The 11,573-nt window shown below is 31.8% G+C and overlaps 1 protein-coding gene across 2 annotated transcripts; it reads right to left on the reverse strand.

Moving 5' to 3' along the window:
* Positions 1–5,271: 5,271 nt before the first annotated feature.
* LOC105636283 (pentatricopeptide repeat-containing protein At2g20710, mitochondrial) lies at positions 5,272–7,679 on the reverse strand. 2 transcript variants are annotated; one of them, XM_012219528.4, is made up of 2 exons: positions 7,323–7,679; positions 5,272–6,698 (listed from the first exon to the last, which is right to left on the reverse strand). In XM_012219528.4, the coding sequence occupies exons 1-2, from the start codon at positions 7,593–7,595 to the stop codon at positions 5,484–5,486; spliced, it is 1,488 nt and encodes a 495-aa protein (XP_012074918.1). In that variant the 5' UTR covers positions 7,596–7,679; the 3' UTR covers positions 5,272–5,483. The 2 variants fall into 2 exon arrangements, with proteins under 2 accessions (XP_012074918.1, XP_020535876.1); XM_020680217.3 differs by having other exon boundaries at positions 7,342–7,481.
* Between the last annotated feature and the right edge of the window lie 3,894 nt (positions 7,680–11,573).

Here is an 11,573-nt window from a genome sequence, read left to right on the forward strand (position 1 = left end):
TTTGCCAAAAAAAAAAAAAAAATCCAATTTAAATGTCCATTTATTAAATCAAAGTCCATTTATGAAATCAAAGTAAGATGCTTTTACTTCTAAGTGTATCCCTCTGATTCAATTGATACTCCCTTCATTCGATTTTACATAAAAACATTTTATCTTTTCACAAGAATTAAGAAAATGATTGAAATATTTAAAATTTTACTTTAGTTTTATCACAATTGTCTTTTTCTAAGTATCTCTAAATGGAAGGTCAATTTCTATTTGATATTCCATTTTCCATCATCCATCTAAAAGGTTTGGAATGGTTACTCAAATAACCACGCTATGGAACAATATGGGGTGAAGGCACAACATTTGTTTAACGCAGTCGATCAGTTGTTGGGCAGAGAATTGGAGTTGTTCCTCCTAAAGATAAAGTATCTTTAACTCATACTCAGAGAGCAGTTTAAATAGAATACAAAAATTCAAGAGCTTGCCTTAGCTTCATCATAATTGCCTTTTCTCTGTAACAACCTCTAAATGGATGGTCAGTTTTTAGAGATATACCATTTTTCATCATCCATCTAAAAGGGTTGGAATGGTTATACAAATAACCATGCCATGGAGCAATATGAGGTGGAAGCTCAAAGTTGTGTTAATGCTGTTGATCAACACAACTTATCTTTAATTCATACTCGAGGGCAGTTGTTGCTGTGAAGGATCAACAAGTGACTGCAACAATGAAAAAAACATAAAGAAACAGTAAATACATTGTTAATTAATGTAATGTAATGTATCTACTACTTGTTCAATTTACACAAATTATGCATTTTTCTTCGATTCTTGACGGTCGGTTTGACAACTTCTATTCAAACCTTTATACAAGGTACTTCTAAAGAACTTGGCCATTTCTTGTCATAACAGAAATTTTAATTTTAACATATAAAACAGGTTGTACTAAAAAAGAAATAGCGAAATTCTTGCAAATTTGATATATATATTTTTGTACATTTGAAAATTAAATAAATTATATATTTCTCAATACATAATTTTTTAAAGTAGTGACATAATATATTATATATAACATTGAAGACCTCTGCAAAAAGATGAAGAATAAGCTAAGAGAGCTATATCTTTATTTGAAGAGAGTTCCAAAATCAATTTATTATATTTCTTTTTATATTATTTAATTTTTATTTGAGGATATTATACTACTTGCATTGATGAAGGTTGGATCGTTTATCTTTGTTGAAAAGATTTGTTCACTGATTTACTGTGAGAGTGCGATATTTTTCTATGATTGACTAAATAATCGATGACTCAAGCCATGAAGTACTATTAACCTTTTGAAATATTTTAAAAAAACCATTTGGTGCCTTCTTACTTTCCTTAACAAGGTTAAAAATTGTATTGCTTTTTAAACGATGCCGTCAAGACTAGCTAGCCTAGTAAGCAGTCTTTGCTTTAGCTTGTCCCCATCACATACTCTCCTTATTTTGTGCCCGTCGGCCCTAACCAATCACATCAGCTCTGGGATATCTTTTTAAGTGCAAGGCATCCTATGATTTCACTTTTTCAATTCTCTAAAACAACCATCCAATTCACCGTTTGCATCTCTATCATAACCCACTTTTGCCATGCAATTACATGATTGGCCTTATTCACCATGTTAGACAAAACTTATATAATTTTGATGTCTTTATTAAATGATTTTTTTTTCTCCACCAAAATTCCACCTCACCTCTCGTTTCAGAATTTATGATTTTTCCTTTTTATAAATATTTTTATCATCATTTTCATAAGAATATCTAACCTTGGAGAAATTGCTTGTTTAACTACATGTGGATAATTAAATTTTCAATTATTTTAATATTGATGTAATATCTAAAGTATAAAAATAGTATAATATATAAAAATTAATTTGTGATTGCAAAAAGTTTATAGAAAACAAATAATAGGTACCACTTTGGTAGATGTGATCCCTCATCAACAACCTCTATGGGCCATCAATGCAATATTTTATTTTGAATTATTATGTACTTTAATTAGTATCAAGTAACACGTAATCCATGATGGTGTGCTTGCTTTAATCGTACACATGTGTGTCAAATGTACAAACAATATCCTTATTGCCATTTTGAGATGCTTAGGATGCATACGCCTTATGCGTTGATTGCTCTTGCTTTGCTGTGTTCGGAATGGAAAATTATCTCTCCCAATTCGATCAACCCTTCTATTATTTTTGGAAAAGTTACAATATGATCCCTGTAATTTATAAAAATAACTAGTTCATCTTTTTTTTTAAATATATTAATTTATTTCTATATTTTGTTTTTATATACTATTAGGTCTTTTATCTATTTTTTTGCATTTTTCTATTAAGTAAACAAAAAAAATATAGAGATCAAATGAGAGATACTAAAATATTATACCAAAAAAATTATAGTACTGTTTCTATGGTTTGAAAATTACAACTAGTCCATCTCTGTGTTTTTAAAAATAAAAGAGGTATTTTTATTATTTCATAATGTATTTAATGAAAAAGATACAAAAATTGAATGCAAGGACCTTATAGTTTAATGAGAATACACTATAAGGATATTTTAGTCTATTTCTAAAAAACAAGGACCAACCAATTTATTTCACAAACTACATGGATACTACTGTAATTTTTTCCATTATTATATGGTATAGACATTAATTATATGCTATATGTTCTGAAGAAAAGGAAAGAAAGAAGGGACAAAATAATGTTGCGTTTTGCTGAAATATAATTACTCAAGCGCTATAATCTTTTTGCAAAGTGTTTTGTCTTCTTGTTGATGCAAAACGCAGTCGTGTTAGTTATGTTAAAGATCATGCAGGAATATATATATATATTTTTAATTGTTAATTCCAATTCTTTTTGTTACCTAACAATTTGAATTTAATATAACAACAACGCAAAACATGCTCTTTCAATCGAGAGTTGACTTATCCATGACTTTGTCTGTTAAAACTCATTTATCACGTTAGATAAATATTTTAATAAAAATATTTTTTTTAGTAATTATATCCATAGTTTTTTTTTTTAATTCAGCTAGTTAAACAATTAATGTCTTTTTTTTATTATTTTATGCTAAATAATTATTTTTACTGAATATTTTTAATTTAAATAATTAACCGCTAAAAATTAATAATTAACAATTAATAAAATAATTAACTACTACTAAAATAAATAATATTGTCGAACAAACTCTTAGCAGTCTCATGTTATTAATCTTACCATCCGAGTAAAGCATCATTTGTACTAACCCAGTCTATGTCTTAGCATAGAAAATTGAGAATTGAATATTTCAAATCGGAATATTCCTTTCTACTGTAAGAATTTCTAATTTATACAAAGATGCTCAATGATTGTATTAGATTGGTATCTTTTGGCATTTGGCAGCCATCTAACAACCACAATTATATTCATTTAGAGCATGTGATAGTAAGTGCAGGCCGAGTTCGAGACGCCACCTGGGTCTTAGGCCCAGTTATTGAATACCAGAAAAAGACTTGAGCTTAATGATGCACATACATCTCTCTTTTTTTTCACTTTCTTTGAAAAAAGAAAACTTAATTTTAAAAAAAAAAACAACACAAAAACTTTTTTTCATTAATTTTTTTATAAATATTTCAATATAATATTTTTTTGTCAAATATAGAAAATGATTATTATGAAATAATTATAAAAAATTACGTTTTTATACATTTATGTGGAGAGGGGAGAAAAAGAGAGCACAAAAGAGAAATTATTTATTTAAATTAAAACCAATTATGAAAATTTAGGATATCATTGATTTTTTACAAAATTTGAGTACAATTTAAAAATAAAAAAAAATTTCAATTTTAAAAAACAATTAAGTCAAAAAAAAAAATCCCCAGTGATGGTATTTTAATTGGAAATAACCTTCTTTTATTTGATGGTGATTAATGAAACTTTAATTGATGTTGATTAGCACCAGTTGAAAAGACAAAATCAGCGCCATAATTTTGAAGTTATCCCTTTGCATTTGCTCCATTATTAGATATGTTGCCTTATACATTTCATATTTCCTTTTGGCCACCTACAAAAAGAATTCTTCAATCTGTAAGTCCTCCACGATTAAGACAATTTTGACCAACGTTCTATCTTACGTAATATGGCTTAAAGGAACAACGCTGCAAATAAGCCAAACTTAGCTTTATCTTTCCCATACTTAGACTCTTTAAAACACTGTTTGCTCTTTAAAACACTGTTTGTTTGTTGTAGTTGTCATTTCTAATTCTTTATTTTCTATTTCTCGTGTGTGATAGAAAGAATTTATTTTCAAAGACTAATTGATGTGATGAGATAAGTTTGAGTTCAGCGGACAATTTTAAGATAATGATTTAAAAACACTAATAATTAAAAATACATTTTTTAATAATAATTCTGGATTGAAAAAAACGAGAGAATGAATATCTCCCTCCTATTCAATTTTACAACTAGGAGATTATCATATTCAAAAAATCCAAAAAATAACTTTAGAAATATCTTCATGAACTGCCCATATCTCAGCACCTAAAACCGAACATTTGCCAAGCCCAATAGTAAAATCATCCAACCAATTCCCTAAATGATCACGGATGATACCATTTCCATAAGCTAATCCAGTTCACTGAATAAAGGAAATCCAAATCAAGAGTCATCCAACGTTCTACATGGTGAGTACGAGGAACAGACTTTGAACTAGTAAAAATCGTCTGAATAAAGGAAATCCAAATCAAGAGTCATCCAACGTTCTACATGGTGAGTACGAGGAACAGACTTTGAACTAGTAAAAATCGTCCGTTTGAACTCAAACATGTCTTACGGTTTTACTCAGTTATTGGAATATATTTAAACTTTGCCATTTTAAACATATTTTATATCAATACACTAATTTAGTAATTTGTGCTCAAATTAAATTTATCAAACTTTAATATGGATAAATAAATTTACTAAATTGTTTTGTGATAATCAAGTGGAATTCAATCAAATTCAAACTCGAGTGTAAAAATTAAAACAAACTGAAATTTAATATTTGAATCCAAATTCCTAATCGAGGGGAATTTGTGTGATTAGGAATTTGAGTTCAACATTAATCTATTTGACTCCACTCATCTAAGCCCTTACTTTGAAAACCAAAACCTCATCCTCTCTCTAACTAGAAGGAAATAACGTTACAAATTTGCCAAAAAGATAATAATAAATAACAAGACTGGAGCCAGCTACATTTTCTGTACAAACTCCAATTTGCCAAAAAGAACTACAAAACTGAAGTCAGCTCCATTTTCTGTAGAAAATTCTGTTTGGTACATCAAAATGTATTTCTATAAAAACCTTGAAGAACCCAAAAGAACAGAGAGAATCTAGATAGATGAACACTAAGCGTTTCAATAGCTAACAGTCATAGCAAATTACTAGTTTGTCATAATTTTTTTTAACATGCCATCATAATTCAGGAACTTCCCTTGTCTGTTTACTCCAAGGTTTTAGGTGGTTTTCCACCAGTCTGATCATTCTCCACCCCTCCATCAAAAGCATTGGTTGTCAGTTTTTCTTCCTCAATGCAACTTAACAGTTTATCATAAGCATCTGCTGAGTAACAACGAGTCTCCTTAATCATCTTCAAAAGCTCTTTTGCAGCTTCCACGTCTCCCTGACCTTTCAAATACACAAGACATGCCTGTACATTATAAAAGCGTGGCTCTTTCCCTGGTTTACTTACTGAAACTGCTTTCTTTATTGCTTCTACTGCCTTTGCCATCTGACCAACTCTATAATATCCAGCTGCCACACAATCCCATGCGGTCACATTAGGTTCCATCCCATTTTCTATAATCTTGTTTATGACTGCCTCGGCCTTTTCCCAAAGACCTTTTTTGCAATAAGCTTTGATCATAAAATGTGGAATGCGAATGTCAAATGATATCTTCCCAACATCCCACTCCTCCCAAATCCTCTCTGCACCTGCCATATCATCCAACTTCACCAATGAACCTATCATCCGTATATAGCCTTCATTAAAGAACCCCTCGTTCTTATATAAATCCCAAATACGATAAACTTCAGTTTTACTACGTGCAGCAGCATATAAAGTAAGGAGAGTGTTATAAGCAAACCTTTTTGAGTTAATATTAATCAGCTGCTGCTCTGATTTCCTCAACATCGTTAAAGCCTTTTCAATTAGGCCAGCTTTCAAATAACCATTCGCTGCAACAGCATAAGATATGAAGTCCATGCTAATGTGAGCCTCCGCTTCAATCTTCATTAGAAGTTTTTCCATTTTTTCAATGTCAGAAGAGGCTACATAAGCATTTAACAGGATTGTGACCGTAAACAAGTCACTAGTAATGCCTTTTTCTTGCATCTCTTGTAGCAGGCCATCTAGTTTCTCATATTTGCCCATCCGAGAATAAAGATTTAGTATTAAATTGTACGATGGCGAACTTTTTATGAACCCCAACTCATTCATCTTTTCGATGAGAGCCTCTGCTTTTTCCAAATGTTTAGGATGTACATAGCAATTTAAAAGAGCACAATAAACCACGTAGCTTATTGAATTTTCAGGAATGCCGCTAAAATATTTCTCTGCTTCTTCTATGCCATAAACTTTTGAAATTAAATCCAACTGAACTGCAGCATCTCCAGGTGACAAGTCAAAGCACAGTCCGTCATTCATAAATTGTGATATCTAACATAAAAAGTAGAACAAAGTTCAGCAGTTTTACAAAGTGGAACAAAGTTCATTCATAATTAAACTCTGCGGCGAGTTAATTCAGTGTAACAGCTTGTATAACAGTCATCTTTTTACACTGCCAACTTGTGTAACAATCAATGCCACATGCTTATATGTGCGAAACTGAACTTTAACCAAAATGCAAGAATAAATTCATTAATCTAACAGTAGGAAAAAAAGAGGACCTGAAAAATAGTTGCAATATCACAAAATCAATTTCTAAATTTCTAATACAACTCGACTAAACCTCTCGCTAATCCTAACTAGTTGGATGAGCTGCACAAATCCTTTGTCTCTATTTTCTTTTTGTCCAGAACAAAACTTTCGAGGAACTCATTTTTCACCATTTCATTTTCAATCCACATCATTATTCGTCTAGACACTAGTGTCCATTTTCCACACAAAAGATACTAACTTTGTTACGCAAATTTAAACAATTCCAGAGACGAAAATCCAACATGTTAGTACTGGAAATGCATGTAATAAATACAACCACGAGAGGGTAACAAAATTTCACCATCAAAAAGCGCAAGTGTGCATATACATTAATACATAAGCGAAGATAGATAAATGAGAGACCTGAAGAGCGTGCCCATACCGGCGATTCTTACAAAGGTTCTTGATGATTTTCTGCAGCTCAGATCGCTTAATGTCGTTGCATTCGTCGAGCCATTTCTCGAGAACAGGCACCACGGAGACCGCTGGACCTCCCGCCCCCAAGATCCTACGATACAGAGAGCTTGGCGCCGAAGAGGAGGAAGAGGAGGAGGAATAAGTACAGGAAAACTGATTCCTTAAAACTCGATGGGCACGGCGACAGAGGTTTGGATTCAATTGCAAAAGGAGCTTCATTGTGCTACCATTACCAAAAGAGGAAATTAGAAAATGAAAAAAATTTTCAGCAGCAGAGGTTTTTGAGAATTATCGTTGAAGAAGAGTCCCGTTTAGGGATTTTTATATTACGGGTCAATTTATCAAAGAGCCCATTTCCTCTGTTAAGGCCCAATTAAATTTTCAGTGACTTTACCTTTTTTTTTTTTTTTTGTTATTTTTTTGGTGAAAAAGTCCTCTTTGCTGGTGATAAAGTTAAATATTGGAACCTTGCTTGTTACCAAAAAGAATATCGGAAGCTTGCTTGTTACCACAAAGAATATCATTCAAAAAATTAAAAGATAATTTTATTCAATTTATCTATTTTTATATGTTTATACTGACAACTGCAATTTTTAATTAATTTATAAAAAAATTACTATCCATTATATAATTATTATTATTATTTTTTCCTTATATGTATAATAGGATGAGTATCTATGTCATTCAACTTCTAAGTAAGGTCTCACTTATGTTTTGGGGTTTGTATATTTAGTAACTTTCAGCTTTCAGTTATTTAATTAGCATTTCATCAAACGTAGGAATAACGTTTCATAATCGGCTCCTTTAAACTCCACATACTAGTATAAATGCTACACACCAAATATTATTAATAATGAAATAGTATTTTAATTTAGTCAAAATATTCAACGCTGAATGAAAAGTCGTTGCTGAACACAACTTTAATATGATATAACACATGACAGATGCTATTGTATCATATTTCCTACCATTTTCTTACTAAAACCTCTAATTCTATTTTACCTCAAATTGCTACACTAATCAGAATTTCTCCTGCCATTCACACCATGGATTTTCTAAAGCTTGATGTGCACGGTGTTTGGAACAAAATAATGAACTACAGCATAGAGGTTGTCATCTTTTTTTTTTTTTTTTTAAATGTAATTCATTATATCAAGAATTACAAATAAGCATATAGACTAAACATAGAACTTTACTGATTAGAGTTCGTTGATCTTTTAACGAAACAAACAAATCCATATCCTTTTGAATAATGAAATTAAAATTGAAAAATATAATATTAGATCTTTCTGCTTGAAGTTGATATTGACAAAAGATATAAATTTTTATAGCAATAGCTAATTTGCTAATTGATTTAGATATCAAAATAATAATTCATCTGGATCTTTTATAACTGGATTGTTTTTCCAATATTTTACAACATATGCCAAATAAATATGAGTTTTCGCTACTATGCGTCAATAGCATCAATGGAGGAACAAATCGCACTATCAGACTCCATCGATCAAAGATCCACACTTGCAAATCAAGATCTAAAGTCTTTAACCAAATAAAATAGAATATCATAATTTTATTTAATAATAAACCCTCACAAAGAAGGGATAAAAAAAAAAACTCGAAATTTGGAGACAACCAACCATAAAAAAACAAAAAGACAGATCAGTTACAAGAAAAATAAATCTGAGTTTATTAAAGCAAAAAAGGTGAAGCGAAAGAAATAGTAAAAAATAGGAGGTAGGGGTTACCGCCGATAAACAGCGGCAGTCTCAAACTAAAATTAGAGTTAAAAAACTAGAGAGAGAATAGAGATATTTTAATTTTATTTTCTTGCTTGCATAAAATAAAATTAAAGGCTGTCCTATTTTATGTTTGTCCTTTAGTGCTAATGAATGAATAGAGTAGTAAATTTTTAGAAAACCCTTCAAGCTGAAAATGACTTCTTTCAAATCTAAGTAATTAAAATTTTGCTTCCTTTGCAAATTCAAAACTCAATACAAAAGTCACTTCCCCTTTGAATTAAAAGGAAACTGATGGAGGCTAGATATAAAAACCTCCCACGAGGAAAAAGTAAAAATTATTAAAAGAAATTCACTGCTATAGAGAAGATGGTTCATTTCAAAACAAAAATAATTGCACATACCTCAGTACATTTTAAGCTGAGAGTAGCTCATGAAAGTTATCATGTATCCAGCATTTTGGAACAATTTACTTGTATTATATACTTTAAGGCTTAAACTACTAACGTACCTCGAACTATGCATGTGACATCCTACCGAGTCGAGTCTTAGCACTGAGTCGAGTCATTTCATAGAGTCAAGTTGAGTCGGGCCAAACCAAACCCGGTTGGGGTAGAATGGGGTTATAAGTGGACTTACTTGATTGAGAGAAAAAGATCAAAGCATATGGGTGAGGATTTATTTGCATTAAAAGATCAAGCTTGGGTATTAAGTTATAGCCTTTTGCCACTTGAGGTATCATTTAGGAAGTTTCACACAAAAATTCATTGATATTTTGATGGCCTACCCGTAATAACCATTTCACTTTCCCATTTTCATCTTTATCTTCATCTTCTTCATCTCCTTCCTTTCTCCATCCATTTTCATGGTAGTTAAGCCTTAACTTCAACTTCTCTTCTATCCAAGTAAGTAAACCTTCTTGAAGTTCATAATTGAATCATTTGGTGCTATTTTTAGAATATTCATAAAAATTATTATTTATAGGTGAAGTGAGTTCAAAGATTGTAGAAAAAGGAAGTTAAAGAAGAGCTCAAGCTTTTTGGAGTAAAGGTTTGATATCTCTTTTCATTTACCATTTTCTTTGCATGAGAATTTGTGTGGTGTGTTGCTAATGAGACAATATTGCTTCATGTTGAGTGGGAGGACTGGTAATGGTGAGAAAACAGGGGAGGAATTGAATAAATAAAGTAAATAGTGAGTTTATGCTGAAACAGGTTTTGCTGGAAATTTTACTAGTAACTTCATCTTGATTTTGACCCCATTTAATGATGGAATTAGGAAGTGTTATAGAAGAGTTATTTGTTCCTCTATGTGTTAGATTTACATGGGTTTTTGAATCATCCAAATCGGAGTTGTATACTGAGAGATATGACCAAAAGAGTACAGACTGTGCAGGCTGGAAAACGCGACGCGCGCGCGAATTGCATGACGAGCTCGCGACTTGTGCCTGAAACTCACTGACTCTCATTTTGCACTTCACGCACTCGCGAATTTCATTTGCGCGCTCGCGAATTTCACCTGAAACTCTCTGACTCTCATTTGGTGCGTTACGCGCTCGCGACTTTGCACTGCGCGCTCGCGACTTGTGCCCGATAACTCACTGACTCTCATTTTTGCATCTCGCGCTCGCGACTTTGCAAGGCGCGCTCGCGACTTTGCAAGGCGCGCTCGCGACTTGTGTTTTCATGCACTTTTGGACTTCTTTTTCTATGCAATTGGATTCCTTTGCTCAATTTGTATGCCTCCAATCATTTTACAATAAAAATACAATATTAGAACATGTATCAAAATAACATGCAAGCATACAAATGATGTGAAATCAAATAAACGTTATGATTTATGAAGTTATGAACTATGAATATGATGTTGTGTTATATTATTGACATACCAACATTAGGCTCCATTGAGGTTAGGTAGAAACCACTTAGATAAGGTTATGTCGCGACATAGGATAGCAGATCTGCACCCAATACAGTTTGATACTCCGGCTACAGGCCGTTGAGTGGATATGATTATATATGGGCCATAGCAGCCAAGCATACAGTATTCATCCAGTTTCATACAGTTTTTTTTATCACTTCGGTTTCACTATAACCTTATGGAGCCATACAGATATCTTGACATAACATTTCATGAATCATACAGTATTATAAACAGTATGAAAGATAATCAAGGTTTAAGGAAAGGATCATGCTATATGTGCTTATATGTTTAATTATCCATACGCATTTACATGCTTATTTCTATCTATGTATGTGCTTAATTGTTTCTTTATATGTTGAGATATTCACTGAGCTTTATTTGCTCAGCTAGTTACCTGTTTAACTCGCAGGTTTTGAGATTTGACCGTAGAGAGTCAGCTTGCAACTGTTGCAGTTCATCTGTAGAAGACTCAGTCTTCAGGGTAGCTACTCATTTGGATGTGTATCTTTTGTCTACCCTTTTTATGGCATGTACAGGG

Source organism: Jatropha curcas, chromosome 2 (assembly GCF_041381405.1).
Source record: "Jatropha curcas cultivar XTBG-Jc1 chromosome 2, XTBG_Jcur_1.0, whole genome shotgun sequence".
Classification (NCBI taxonomy): domain Eukaryota; kingdom Viridiplantae; phylum Streptophyta; class Magnoliopsida; order Malpighiales; family Euphorbiaceae; genus Jatropha; species Jatropha curcas.